The 15,765-nt window shown below is 41.5% G+C and overlaps 1 protein-coding gene across 2 annotated transcripts in view; it reads left to right on the top strand.

Moving 5' to 3' along the window:
• The window catches only part of NIPAL3 (NIPA like domain containing 3), a 70,110-nt gene that overhangs the window by 26,176 nt on the left and 28,169 nt on the right, over positions 1–15,765 (top strand). For both annotated transcript variants that reach the window (XM_003415243.4, XM_023554366.2), the window contains exons 3-6: positions 4,253–4,321; positions 6,628–6,799; positions 8,785–8,844; positions 11,607–11,752. In XM_003415243.4, coding sequence (XP_003415291.1) covers positions 4,253–4,321; positions 6,628–6,799; positions 8,785–8,844; positions 11,607–11,752 — 447 coding nt within the window. The remainder of the gene's footprint in view (positions 1–4,252; positions 4,322–6,627; positions 6,800–8,784; positions 8,845–11,606; positions 11,753–15,765) is intronic.

Consider the following 15,765-nt stretch of genomic DNA (forward strand, 5'->3'; position numbering starts at 1 on the left):
TCATAGCTACAGAACAAACATTGCCCAGTTCTGCACCATCCTCACAGTCGTTACTGTGTCTAAGCCTATTGTTGCAGCCCCTGTGTCAATCCATCTCATTTAGGGTTGTCTTCTTTTTCACTGACCCTCTACTTGACCAAGCATGATATCTTTCTCCAGGGACTGGTCCCTCGTGATGACATGTTTGTTCTTTTGTCAGTCCATGGTATATTCTGTGTTCTTGGCCAACACCATATTTCAAAGGCATCAATTCTTCTTCGGTCTTCCTTATTCATTGTCTAGCTTTCCCATGCACATGAGGCAATTGAAAAGACCATGTCTTGTGTCAAGTACACCTTAGTCCTCAAAGTGACACCTTTGGTTTTTAACACTTTAAAGAGGTCTTTTGCAGCAGATTGGCCCAATGCAATGTGTCGTTTGATTTCTTGACTGCTGCTTCTATGGGTGTTGATGTTAACCCAAGAAGAATAAAATCCTTGGCAAGTTCAATTTCTTTCTCATTTATCATGATGTTGTTGATTGGTCTAGTTGTAGGTATTTTTTGGTTTACAAATGGTCCTGTGTGATATGCAAGCCCCAAAAGTGGACAGCTGCAGCACTGCAGCCCCATTCTTGGACATCCCTGAGAGACAGCAGTGAAGGGAAGTCCTCCCAGGGGCAGAACTTCAAGCAATGCACCTTGTTGTTCATTTTGCTTAGGAGTGGCACCCAATTAAAAAATGAACAAAGAATTTTGAATAAACACTTCTCCAAAGATATATGTAAATACTCAGTAAGAATATGAAAATATGCTCAAAATCATTAGTAACTAGGGAAATGCAAATCAAAACCACAATAAAATACTACTTCACACCCCATTGCTGTTAGTTGCCATCAGTCGACTCCTGACAACTCCATGTATGTTGAGTAGAACTCTGTTCCATAGGGTTTTCACGGCTGTGACCTTTTGGAAGCAGATTTCCAGGCCTGTCTCCTGAGGTGCCCCTGGGTGGGTTTGAACCACCAACCTTTCAGCTAGAAAATAGAGGACTTTACTCTTTGTGCCACTCAGGGACTCCTTCACATCCATTGTTGTTGTTATTAGGTGCCCTCAAGTTGATCTCAACTCGTAGCAACCCGTTGTAACAGAGTAGAACTGCCCCATAAAGTTTTCTAGGCTGTAATTTTTACCAGACCATATTACCAGGTTTTTGTCCCACGGAGCCACTGGGTAGTTTCACACTGCCCACGTTTTGGTTAGCAGCCAAGTGCTTAACCATTGTACCGCTAAGGCTCCCTTCACATCCACTAGAACAGCTAAAATTAAAAAATATGGACAATAACAAGTGTTGGCAAGGATATTGAGAAATCGGGAAACTTCATTACTGGTGGGAATGTAAATTAGTGCAGCTGCTGTGGAAAACAGTTTGTAAGTTTGTCAAAAAGTTGCACATAGAGTTACCGTGTGACTTAACGATTTCACTCCAAGTGGTATATACCCAAGAGAATTAAAAACATGTTTGCATAGAAACTTATACAAAAATATTCATAGCAGCATTATTCATAATAGCCAGAAAGGAGAAACAACCCAAACATCTACCGACTGATGAATCGGTAAACAAAATATGGTGTATTTCTACAATAGAATATTATTTGGCCATACAAATGAAGTCCTGATACATGCTACAGCATAGATGAACCTTGAAAACATTACGCAAAATGAAATAAACCAAGCACAAAAGGCCACATATTGTACGATTCCATCTATATGAAATGTCCAGAATAGGTAAATCTATAGAAATAGAAAGTAGCTTAGTGGTTACCAGGGAATGGGGAAAGAAAAGAATTGGGAGTGACTGCTAATGGATACGGGATTGCTTTTTGGGATGATGAAAATGTTCTGGAATTAGATAGTTGTGATGGTTGCACAACATCGTGAATATACCAAAAACTAACAAAGTGTACACTTTGAAAAGGGTAAATGGTGAATTTAATGTTATATAAATTTTATCTCGTTAAAAAAAAGTAATGAAAAGTTAAATAAATGTATGCTGAGTTCATGGGATGACCTTAAAGAGCTTTTAGAGCCAGATAAAAAATGCCTTAACTGGGCCCCAAAAGGGAGGAAACCAACCAATTGGTAGAGTGATTCATATGCAAATCAGACAGAAGATCAAAGCTACCCATTAATAAGTGGCTGCAAAAGAATCAGATCTTGAGTTTGGGCCCAAAACTGATGGATCATTCAACAGCTTTGGTCCGCTAATAATGGCGTATCAGCTAGTGCTGCGTAACAAACCACCGAAAACCTAAGTAGCTTAAAACAAAAACCATTTTATTGCTCCTGACTCTGTAAGTCAAGAATTTGGGCAGGGCTCAGCAAAGATGGCTCATCTCTGTTCCATGTGGTATCATTTGGAGTGCTCAACTGGGACTGGGGCTCAAAAATCCAAGATGGCCTCACTCACATCTGTAGCTGCAGCTGAAATAGTTTAATCAACTGGCAGCTGGCTTACATGGCTGAGCTTCTCTTTCTTGATGTCAGCTTGTCCTACTTATATTCTGTTTGGCTCTCCTTCACTTGGCCTCCCTCACTCGTTAGGGATAGGCTGGATTTCTTTACATGTGGCTGGGTTCTCTTCTGAGCAAAAGCAGAAGCTATAAGACCTGAACTTGGAAGCCCCAAAACCTTACTTTTTTGGTTTAAATGCTAAGCTTTCACCCAATTTTAAGAATTTATTCCAACAGAATAATCAATAGAAAGATGAACCAAGATATTTGTCTTTGTCATCTAGTGCTGCTATAACAGATATCACCAGTGGATGACTTTAACAAAAAGAAATTTATTTCCTCACAGTCCAGTAGGCCAGAAGTCCAAATTCAGGGCCTCAGCTCCAGGGGAAGGCTTTCTCTCTCTGTCGGCTCTAGAGGAAGGTCCTTCTCATCAATCTTCCCCTGAACGAGGAGCTTCTCCACGCAGGAACCCCAGATCCAAAGGACACACTGTGCTCCTGTGCTGCTTTCTTGGTGGTATGAGGTTGTACCCCTCCACCCCCATTTCTCTGCTCACTTCTCTCTTTTATATCTCAAAAGAGATTGCCTCAAGACACAATCGAGTTTTGTAGACTGAATCCTGCCTCACTAACACAACTGCCACCTATACTACCTCATTAACATCAGAGGTAGGATTTACAACACATAGAAAAATCACATTAGATGGCAAATCACACAATACTGGGAATCATGGCCTAGCCAAATTGATGCACATATTTTTGGGGGACACAATTCAATCCATGACAATATTCATCACAATATTGGTACAAAAAAAGAAAAAAACCCAAACAGCCTAAATATAAAATAATAAAGGAGCAATTATATAAAATATGATATAGCCATAAGATGAGTTATTTTACATTTATTAAAAATGATGAATTAGATATCCAATTCACATCTAACAGAGCAATGTGCTTACAATATGTTAAGTAAAAGAAAAGATTATAAAACAGATGGTAATCTTATTTTTGTAAAATGAATTAACATTTTGATTGACATCTAAATTTATGAAAAGAAAAAAGTTTATCAGAATAAGAACCAAAATGTTTGTAGTAATAAACATGTACTACTAGGTTATAAAATTACTGGTGGTTTTTTCTTTGCTGTTGTTGTTATTCTTTTTATTTTTCTATATTCCCTAATTATTCCACAATGAATGCGTATATGGTAATTGTTTTATAAATTGAAAAAATAGCATGCTAAGGAATTCTTAAGGTGATGTAGATTAAGTTTTTGTAAATTAAATAATTTTAAAGGTCCTAAGCAGTTTTTTTAAGCAATTAGCCAGCTGAAGAAGTCTCATTGAGACCCCTCTGGGAACACAAACAATCTAATGATAAAATGGCAAATGGTTTCCCTGCCTGTGTTTCTCTTGTAAATTTTGATTTCTGAATGTTGTGTTTTTGCACTAGATGGTGACAGGACAACACCTTAAGGGGAGTAGTGGAATGGGTTAATCTCATCGGGTCATTGTGGTGAGACAGCCAAAGGATAGTGCTTCTGGAAGTTTCCATCTTGGGACAGTGTTTTATAAACCAGCAAGGCAGCCAGATTAACCTTGGGTAGTAAAATTCCAATAGAGGATGTGAGATGTGGCTTTGAGATGGATATTATTTTTCTGGTTTTGTTTTGGGACAGCAAACAGTTGGGTCTCAAATGTGCCCCGGGACACCTTGGCTTAGGTCTAACTCATGCCTGCTCCTGTGAACTTTCCTTATAGGAAAACTTGATTGGCGCCCTCTTGGCAATTTTCGGACACCTCGTGGTCAGCATTGCACTTAACCTCCAGGTAAGTTCCAGCCACCAGCACTGTCTGGGGCAGAGATACAGGGGGTAGGTCTGGGTATCCTGTCCCAGTCGAGCTGCCTCTTCTCTGTGGGACATTGCCTACTCATCCCTGGGCTGGGCCTGTAACAATACCTTGTGTGTTGTTCTAGAATCTCTCCTGATTCTGTGCACCCCCGTGCCCCACCCTGCCCACTATCACCCCCTAGCTCAGGTCCTCACCTTCTCTCTTTGAGCTATTACAGTGACCTCCTCTTTGGCCTCCCATCTGCCTTATACAAGGCTACCCAGAATTATCTTTTTATAAACTTAACTCTGATTATAGCACTCTCCATTACTTAAAAGCCTTCAGGAATGCCCTGCTGGCTAGCAGGTGCTGTCGATACACCTCACCAAATCCCCTGGGCCCACCTGAGTTCCCCTGCAGCTGTGGTTTTGAGCGAGCTGATAGCTTAAGGAGTAAATGCTCCAGGCTCCATCCTCTGGTAGAATGATTGTGAGGCTAGTTTCACAGGGTTTCTCAGAGGGCCCAGGATGAAGCCCAGTTGTCCCCAGTGGTAAATGGCTTATTAATGAGTGCACTTTTCACTGGCTCTTCTCCCTTCCCTGTCTCACTTCCCCACTCCCTTATTTGTGCTTCCTGAAATCACCTCCCAAATAAGCTACCTGCATCTAAGTCTCCGAGACTGCTTCTGGGAAACCCAAACTCTTGACACCTGCTCAAAGGATAAAGTCTCGTAGCACACTGGCCAAGTCCCCTCCACCAGCCCAGGCAGTGGCCTGTAATCTGTATGAACATGCGTGTGTTCCTTGCACATCTGTACCTTATACATCTCAGCTCATGCGTGTGTTTCCATGTATTTGTGAAGCTGCATGGACTCTTATCTGCTTGTCTGGTTCATTCCTTTCTCCCTACAGACCAGCATCTCTGCTTATTTACTTGCTTCCATGCAGCCCCATTACGTTGTTGTTAGGTGCCGTTGAGGCAGTTTTGACTCATAGGGACCCTACGTACAACAGAGCTAAATGCTGTCCAGACCTCACCATCCTCACAGTTGTTGCTATGTTTGAGTCCATTGTTGCAGCCACTATGGCAGTCTGTCTCGTTGAGAGTCTTGCTCTTTTTCCCTGACCCTCTATGTTACCAAGCATGATGTCCTTCTCCAGAGACTGCTCCCTCCTGGTAGCATGTCCAAAGTACATGAGACAAAGTCTCACCATCCTCACTTCTAAGGAGCATTCTGCCTGTACTCCTTCCAAGAGAGCCCCCAATACCAACCTCCCCAAATGGCCAACTTGGTCCTCTCAGTCAACATGGCTTCCTCACCTTCTGTAGTTACTGCTTCGGTTTCTGTGTCCCAGTCCACATTTCCAGAAGAAAGAACACGGGCCTTGCTTGAGCCAGGTATCCACCCCAAACCAAAAAAAAAAAAAAAACCCATTGCCATTGAGTCGATTCTGACTCATAGTGACGCTACAGGACAGAGTAGAACTGCCCCATAGAGTTTCCAAGGAGTGCCTAGTGGATTTGAACTGCCGACCTTTTGGTTAGCAGCCGTAGCACTTAACCACACCACCACCAGGGCTTCCGTATCTACCCCAGTGAGGGCAAAGTCCACAGATCCTACATGGCTGCCCAGCAAAAGCCACCAGCACTTTGACATGAGAGGGTGGCTAAGTGGGTATCCCAGATATGAGAAGTCCTGGGAGCTACAGTTAGAGGGAGATGCTCAGGCCCAGGGCCAGGCTAACGTGGGGGTCTTTAGACCAGGGTTCCTTCCCCAGGCTGCATGTGGCCCATGATGTGTGTTATAAATGCAGACTTCCAGGCCTGACCTATCCCTACAGAGGCCAACCCTGAGGATGGGGCCCAGACAGGCATATTTTTTTCAAAGCATCCCAGGAAATTTTTACAGATTCTCAGTCAGTTTGGGAGCTACTGCCTTAGAATAATGGAAACCCTGCTGGCATAGTGGTTAAGATCTATGGCTACTAATCAAAAGGTCAGCAGTTTGAATCTACCAGATGCTCCTTGGAAACTCTATGGGGCAGTTCTACTCTGTCCTGTAGGGTCACTATGAGTCAGAATTGCCTTGATGGCAATGGTTTTTGGGTTTTTGCCTTAGAATAACAATCCAGTAGTTCAGTTACTACTGCTTTATTCCTATCTACGGACTCCAAAAAATCTTAACAAATTTTCTCCAATTAATTTTTAAAGTGGGAACAGGAGGGTGTGAATTCAGGATTTGTGCATCAGAGCCTTTCTCCCCAAGCCGGCTGGGCAAATCACACTCTTTCTTGGATCTTTAGAAGTACTGCCACATCCGCCTGGCAGGCTCCAAGGATCCACGGGCCTATTTCAGGACCAAGACATGGTGGCTGGGCCTGTTTCTGATGCTTCTGGGCGAGCTCAGCGTGTTTGCCTCCTACGCCTTTGCTCCGCTCTCCTTGATCGTTCCCCTCGGTGCAGTCTCCGTGATAGGTAAGACCAGCGCCCCACTCCACCTCTTTTCCAGGACCCGCCTACCTGCGTGACCACAGTGTCACCACCCGGCTCAAAGATACTCATTAAACCAGTTCTTGCACTGATAATAATAGCTGACACACAGGCCTTCAGAAACGCCAGGCCCTGTTCTAAGCACTTCATGGATGTTAATTCGTTTAGTCCTCCGAACAACCTTAGGAGGGAGCTACTGTTACTATCCCTATTTCACAGATGAGGAAACTGAGGCCCAGAGAGATGAAGTTACCCAAAGGCACACAGCTAGTGAATGGCGGGGATACGAATGAGGCTATCTGGCTCCAGATTCTAATATTCGGAAGTTTATCAGAATTGCTTTTTATTTCTAGGGTTGAGGTATCTAACACCTCTAACAAAGACATGTTCACCTTACTCTCTGAGCTTTTTACGTCAACTGATACCATTTTTAAAACATCATTAACTTTCTTATCTGCCATTGTTCTATGACTTTTGTAATCACTGAACTGGTATTGCAGAGCATTTGAACCAACTGAAAGACAAAGGAACTTTAGTGTCCATAAGACAGCATTACAACAAAAAAAAATTCTTCTTAAATAAAAGGTGTTAGTAGATTAGTGAACAACAGCTTTTTGTACAGAGAGGCTGGGACAATGAACTTGCTTTGAAACGATTCTTTTCGGTGTTGCTAACAAGCACTGCCTGGAAGCTCTTCCCTGCACTTAAAGGAGAAAGTAATATTTCAGGTTGTATTCCTCCTCGAGTTAAGAGGAGTCTCTTCTACACCAGAGATGGCAGAGGCCTGGTGACTCTGTGTCCCCTCCTGTGCCCAAGGCAGACATCATTAATCAGTTATAGCACTCCTTCCCAGCAAGCCTTGACGGGGCCACTATCAATTACCTAGAGTTGACAGAAGAGCAGAAACCTACTTGTGTTCCCTGATCCTATTATAGGGCTCTCTTTTTCTTGACCAGGGTTGGTAAACTGGCAGCCTGTGAGGTGAATGAAGCTTTCAAATATGCTGTTTTTACCACCTACAGTCTTTTTTTAATTGTAATTTGAATGCCTTTAGTTAAGGAAATTAGTTTGCCACAGTCTCTACCTTTCCCAGTTTTTCTACATCTGACCTTCTTTCCACATTTATGTTACTACCCAGCCGCTATAGGTATTTAGGTTTGTACCCTTATCTCTCTATTTTGCCCATTGCTTGTATCTCAGGAAAACACCAAAAAGAGCAAACCCATTGCTGTCAAATCAATTCTGACTCACAGCGACCCTATAGGGCAGAGTAGAACTGCCCCATAGGGTTTCTAAGGAGCAGCTGGTGGATTCGAACTGCTGACCTTCTGGTTAGCAGCCGTAGCTCTTAACCACTGTGCCACCAGAGCTCCCCTGTCTAATTCTCCTGCTTCACCCTGTCCATAGTGATTGACAGCCCTATCCTTTATGACAGTTATTAGGGAGTTTGAGGACATCTGTAAACATGGGAGTCAGGGAGAGAAAGGAACCAGAGGGAAAATGTGAAAGGGATGTGTTGCCATGGAAGGAATAAAAGGCCTGGCATCCAACAGTCCTGGGTTCAAGTCGTGCCTTCCCTTACCAGCTATGTGATCGTGGATGGGTTCTTCACCTCTCTTAGCCTCAGTATCCCCATTTGTCAAATGGAAATGATAATAGTACCCACTTCAGAGACTGGACGTGCCAAAAATAACTTGTATAAATAGCCTGTTGCACAACAGATACTCAACACATGGCACTCCTGACCTTGTAGGAAGTCCTCAAGAAGGCTTGGAAAGGGGCCTTCCTTTCTGACATGGAATATCGGAGGAACTAGAGGGAAACAAGCTACTGAGAGCATGAGTGAGAGGTTAGGCAGTACAGTGATCCAGAGCAAATGAGTCAACCCGAAGGGCATGGGTGGTTGGACCTCAGTGGACTGACAGCAGCCTTAATTGTCTTTTCTTTGTGCCTTTTTTTTTAAAAAACAGCTAGTGCCATCATTGGAATCATATTTATCAAAGAAAAATGGAAACCTAAAGATTTTCTGAGTAAGTTCAGTGATTTGAGCCCTGTCAATTTTATGCTTATGCTTTTTGTTCATTTGAATTTAGAGATCTTCTGTCTCCCACCCGCCTCTGTGATTCTATATTCCCTCCTCAATGGGCCTCTGAAAGCTGGGTTTTTCAAACAGTGGTTCCCAAACCACCAGAATCATCGGTAATGCTTTTAAAAATGGACTTTCGTTCATTCCATTCCATCAATATTTACTCAGCATCTTTTGTTGGGATATTAGAAGGCCCAATAAAAGGCACCATCTCTCCTTGACTGATTTCTAAAGCAATGGGAGATAAATACAGGAGACAGCACAGGAGATCAGAAGTTATATGTTATTATTAATGAAAACTAGATTGGAGCATGTGGCTCAGATATGCGACCAAATGAACTTGCTCACACTCTCTTTCCGTACCCCTCAGCACCCAGGCTGGACCTTGGGGCCGCCCTACCAAGGAGAGCATTTGGGTTTGCAGCACTACTGCATTGGAGACATGCAGCACTATTACCTCGTGTAGACTGGGGTGGAAAAGGAAGAAAAGAAAGCAGCGTCTCAGTGTTTAAATTCTTTTGACAGATTACCTGTAAGCCTGTTGCCATTGAGTTGATCCCAACTCATAGCGAGCCTATAGGACAGAGTAGAACTGCCCCATAGGGTTTCGAAGGAGTGGCTGGTAGATTCAAACTATAGACCTTTTGGTTAGCAGCCATAGCTCTTAACTAGCCAGTTGAGAAATGTGGACCAATGGAGCAAGAGACAAAAGTGTCACATGACTAGTGGTCCCTCCACATGGAAACCCATGGAATGGGAAAGAAGTGTCCCCCCCAAAAAACACCTACTAAGTACCAGCCTCTATTGTAGGTGCCAGGGATACACAGATGGGGTTTCTGTTCTCGTGGAGTTTATAGTCTAGTGTGTATGTACTGGGGGGAGGAAAGAGAGTAATGCAATAAACAAATGAACAACTAAATAAAATAATCTTAGATCACAGTGAGCACTTCAGAGAAAATAGAGTGGTGGATTCAAACTGCTGACCTTTTTGGGTTAGCAGCCAAATGCTTAACCACAGCACCACCAGGACCCCTATATAAAAAAAAAAAAAAAATTTTTTTTTTTTTTTAGTTCCATTAAATTCAGCAAACACTGACTCAATGTTAGACCTATGCTGGACATTGCAGGCATGGAGATGAGCAAGACCCATTCCTGCCTAAGACATCAGGCTTGGACATCTTAGCACAGAATTTATTCTGTTGAATTTAACCATGGTTCATTCATTCATTGAACAATTGAACAACTATTTTATAAAAATCAAATGTCTTTTATTTTCAATCTAAGCACTGGACCTCATAAATGTAGGCCCTGTGCTGAGAATAAAAATTAAAGACATGTAATATGGTATCGTATTTTGTGCAGACAGTGGGATAAAATAGGTGTGGTCAGAACTATTTTAGAAAAGTCCAGTGGCCTTTGGTTCCCATAAGTACAACTCAGAATTCTCAGCCCTCTTCGACTTCCTGAGGCTGAGTTGGACAGGCTTTTCATCAACTGATATGGTTGAGCTGGGGTGTGAGAGGACCCCAGAGAAGAGGCAGGAGGCTGTTACCCTTCACTCAGGAGCATGCCTCCTGGGCCACTAACAGTTTCTGAAAGCTCTGTCATTCTGGAATATTGATAGTATGTAGATAGTTCCCTCAGGAGTAGGTTAAATAGCCAGTTGGGAAAGGATTAGGTAATTTTTAAAAAGGTATATGGTAGGCTCTGAAACTTTGCTTGTCCTATTTTGTTTTATTCGTTGACTGATTGATTATTAAGATGGCTCATAGCTTTAAAATGTTCCCTGTGGAATGCATGTTAAAACCACAATATAATACCATAATTACTAAAACAAAAAGACAGCTTTTAACAAGTATTGACAGGGATGCAACCAGAACTCTCAGACTCTGCTGTTGGGAATATAAATTAGTACAACCACTTTGGAAAACCATTTGACAGTAACTATTAAAAAAAAAAAAAAAAAAAAAAATTTTTTTTTTTTTATTAAAGCTAAACATGCACATATCCTATAGCCCAGCAATTCCAGTCTTAGTTTTATACCCAACAGAAATACATACATATGTTTTCCGAAGACGTGTACAAGAATGTTCACATCAGCATTATTTGTGGTAACCCAAACCTGGAGACTGCTCAAACGCTCATCAGTAGTAGAATGGATAAATAAATGGCGTCACATTCACACAATGGAACACAATACAGCAGTGAAAATGAACTACCGCTACACACCACAACCCAGATGAATCTCACAAACATGATGTTGAGTGAACACAGACACAAAACGACATACTGTATTTCTATTAAAGTACGAAAACAGGCAAAACTATTACGGCCTTTAGAAGTCAGGATAGTGTTAGCTGTTAGCCCTTGTTGTATTTTGTCTTTTCTATTTTAGCCATTCTGATACTGCATTGTGGTTTTAGCATGCATCGGAAGAGGGCACCTCGGGGCTTTTGAGATCCTGGTAATGTGCTCTTTCTTAATCTGGGTGTTGATTACAAGAGTGTCTTTCCTCTGTAGAATTCATCAAGCACTTTTTTGTATGTATGTTATACATCATTAAAGTTAAAAAAAATAATAACATTAAGGAAGATAATCTGTTTTTTAAAGTAAAGAAAAAGAACAACCAGAAGCCTGTTCTTTGATTGCTAACAGCACATCTCCTGCAGTGAGTCCTGTGACACCCTCTCTCCGCCCTACCTGCAGGGCGCTATGTCTTGTCCTTTGTTGGCTGTGGTTTGGCAGTTGTGGGCACATACTTGCTGGTGACATTTGCACCCAACAGCCACGAGAAGATGACGGGCGAAAACATCACCAGGCACCTTGTGAGCTGGCCTTTTCTCTTGTACATGGTAAGAGAAGCTTCTGGTCCTTCTGCCTGAGATGGCAGGATGGGGGATCGAGTCCTAGAAACCTGAATACCCAGCAATAGGGGATTCATTAGTCGTGTCATACTTCACAGACCCTGAAGGCCAGGCTTGTGAAGAGTACATGGTTCATGAGGAAATACTTTTTTCACTTATGTTGTGAGTAATGTCTGCAACTGAATATACAGTATGATGCTAATTTTATTTATTTTAGAGGTACAGGTACTGTGTATATAGAACAGATATAGAACATACAAATATAAGTATAGAACATATCTGATATAGTTCCCTCTAGTCCTATACAGATATAGAACATATCTGTAAAGGATTAGAGGGAAAAACACAGTAATAACCACCAGTCATCTTTTCTGGGAGACAGAATTATGACTGTGTTTTTACTCCCTCTTTGCCTTTCATCCGTATTTTCTACAGTGATCATTTAACAGTTTAATGGTGAGAAAAAAAAGTTAAAATTTTAAACAGGCATAGAATTTTGTATTTTTTTGCCTAGTACCACAGAGCTAAGGAAGCTGATGGAAACCTTGTCTCTTGTGCCCCACGCCCCCCGCCACCCAGCCCCAGCCAGAGTTCCGTCCTTTGCCCCAACCTGATCCTGCTTTAGTTCTGCAAATAAATTGATTAAGGAAAATATCTAAGGTATTTGATAAAGCTGCTGGTATATTCCCGTTCCATGCCAAACACTTTTTTAAGTCTTACCTCACATCGCCTCAACAACTCTATAAAATGTTTTTCTCCCCATTTTTTTTTTAATTTTTATTGTGCTTTAAGTGAAAGTTTACAAATCAAGTCAGTCTCTCACACAAAAACTTATATACACGTTGTTACATACACCCAATTGCTCTCCCCCTTAAGAGACAGCGTGCTCCCTCCCTCCACTCTCTCTTTTCGTGTCCATTTCGCCAGCCTCTAACCCCCTCTACCCTCTCATCTCCCCTCCAGGAAGGAGATGCCAACATAGTCTCAAGTGTCCACCTGATCCAAGAAGCTCACTCCTCACCAGCATCCCTCTCCAACCTACTGCCCATCCCAATCCTTGTTTGAAAAGTTGGCTTTGGGAATAGTTCCTGTCCTGGGTCAACAGAAGGTCTGGGGGCCATGACCACCAGGGTCCTTCTAGCCTAACTCGGACCATTAAGTCTGGTCTTTTTATGAAAATCTGGGGTCTGCATCCCACTGCTCTCCTGCTCCCTCAGGGGTTTCTGTTGTGTTCCCTGTCAGGGCAGTCACTGGTTGTAGCTGGACACCATCTGGTTCTTCTGGTCTCAGGCTGATGTAGTCTCTGGTTTATGTGGCCCTTTCTGTCTCTTGGGCTCATAATTACCTCATGTCCTTGGTGTTCCTCATTGTCCTTTGGTCCAGGTGGGTTGAGACCAATTGATGCATCTTAGATGGCCGCTTGCTAGCATTGAAGACCCCAGATGCCACTCTCCAAAGTGGGATGCAGAATGTTTTCTTAATAGATTTTATTATGCCAATTGACTTAAATGTCCCCTGATACCATGGTCACCCAACCCCCACCCCTGCTACACTGGCCTTCAAAGCATTCAGTTTATTCAGGAAACTTCTTTGCTTTTGGTTTAGTCCAGTTGTGATGTCCTCTCCTGTATTGTGTGTTGTCTTTCCCATCACCTAAAGTAATTCTTATCTACTTTCTAATTAGTGGATACCCCTCTCCCACCCTCCCTCCCTCCCACCTCTCATAACCATCAAAAAATATTTTTTTCTCTCTTTAAACTATTTCTCGAGTTCTTATAATATTGGTCTTATACAATATTTGTCCTTTTGCAACTGACTAATGTCACTCAGCATAATGCCTTCCAGATTCCTCCATGTTATGAAATGTTTCACAGATTCATCATTTTTCTTTATTGATGCGTAGTATTCCATTGTGTGAATATACCATAATTTATTTATCCATTCATCCATTGATGGGCACCTTGGTTGCTTCCATCTTTTTGTTATTGTAAGCAGTGCTGCAATGAACATGGGTGTGCATATATCTGTTTGTGTAAAGGCTCTTATTTCTCTAGGATATATTCCAAGGAGTGGGATTCCTGGATCCTATGGTAGTTCTATTTCTAGCTTTTTAAGGAAGCGCCAAATCGCTTACAAAGTGATTGTACCATTTTACATTCCCACCAGCAGTGTAGAAGTGTTCCAGTCCCTCCACAACCTCTCCAACATTTATTATTTTGTCTTTTTTGGATTAGTGACAGCCTTGTTGGAGTGACATGGAATTTCATTGTAGTTTTGATTTGCATTTCTCTAATGGCTAATGATCATGAGCATTTTTTCATGTATTTGTTAGCAGCCTGAATGTCTTTTTTAGTGAAGTGTCTATTCATATCTTTTGCCCATTTTTTAATTGGGTTATTTGTCTTTTTGAAGTTGAGTTTTTGCCGTATCATGTAGATTTTAGAGATCAGGTGCCGATCGGAAGTGTCATAGCTAAAAACTTTTTCCAAGTCTGTAGGTAATCTTTTTACTCTTTCGGTGAAGTCTTGGGATGAGCATAGGTATTTGATTTTTCGGAGCTCCCAGTTATCTAGTTTTTCTTCTGTATTGTTAGTAATGTTTTGTATACTCTTTATGCCATGTATTAGGGCTCCTAGTGTTGTCCCTATTTTTTCTTCCATGGTCTTTATCATTTTAGATTTTATGTTTAGGTCTTTGATCCATTTTGAGTTAGTTTTTGTGCATGGAGTGAGGTATGGGTCTTGTTTCATTTTTTTGCAGATGGATATCCAGTTATGCCAGCATCAGTTGTTGAAAAGACTGTCTTTTCCCCATTTAACTGTTTTGGGGCCTTTGTCAAATATCAACTGCTCTTATGTGGATGGATTTATGTCTGGATTCTCAATTCTGTTCCATTGGTCTATGTATCTGTTGTTGTTCCAGTACCAGGCTGTTTTGACTACTGTGGCGGTATGATAGGTTCTAAAATCAGGTAGAGTGAGGCTTCCCACTCTGTTCTTCTTTTTCAGTAACGCTTTACTTATCTGGGGCCTCTTGCCCTTCCATATGAAGTTGATGATTTGTTTCTCCATCTCATTAAAAAATATTGTTGGAATTTGGATCAGAATTGCATTAAGTGTATAGATTGCTTTTGGTAGAATAGACATTTTTATAATGTTAAATCTTCCTATCCATGAGCAAGGTATGTTTTTCCACTTATGTAGGCCTCTTTTGGTCTTGCAGAAATTTTACATCTCTGGTAAGATTTATTCCTAAGTATTTTATCTTCTTGGGGGCTACTGTAAATGGTATTGATTTGGTGGTTTCCTCTTCGATGTTCTTTTTGTTGGTGTAGAGTAATCCACCTGCTTTTTGTATGTTTATCTTGTATCCCGATACTCTGCTGAAGTCTTCTGTTAGTTTCGGTAGTTTTCTTGAGGATTCCTTAGGATTTTCTGTGCATAAGATCATGTCATCTGCAAATAGAGATACTTTTACTTCTTCCTTGCCAATCTGGATGCTTTTTATTTCTTCATCTAGCCTAATTGCTCTGGCTAGGACCTCCAGCACAATATTGAATAAGAGCAGTGATAAAGGGCATCTTTGTCTGGTTCCTGATCTCAGTGGGAATGCTTTCAGGCTCTCTCCATCTAGAGTGATGTTGGCTGTTGGCTTTGTATAAATGCCCTTTATTATGTTGAGGAATTTTCCTTCTGTTCCTACTTTGCTGAGAGTTTTTATCATGAATGAGTGTTGAACTTTGTCAAATGCCTTTTCTGCATCAATTGATAAAATCATGTGATTCTTGTCTTTTATTTTATTTATATGGTGTATTACATTAATTGTTTTTCTAATGATAAACCATCCATGCATACCTGGTATGAATTCCACTTGTTCATAGTGAATTATTTTTTTGATATGTTGTTGAATTCTGTTGGCTAGAATTTTGTTGAGGTCTCCCCATTTTCTGATGAGAGAACTGGGGCTCAGGTAGGTTAGGTAACTTGCTCAGAATTGCAGGA

The sequence above is a fragment of the Loxodonta africana genome, chromosome 3 (assembly GCF_030014295.1).
Source record: "Loxodonta africana isolate mLoxAfr1 chromosome 3, mLoxAfr1.hap2, whole genome shotgun sequence".
Taxonomy (NCBI): domain Eukaryota; kingdom Metazoa; phylum Chordata; class Mammalia; order Proboscidea; family Elephantidae; genus Loxodonta; species Loxodonta africana.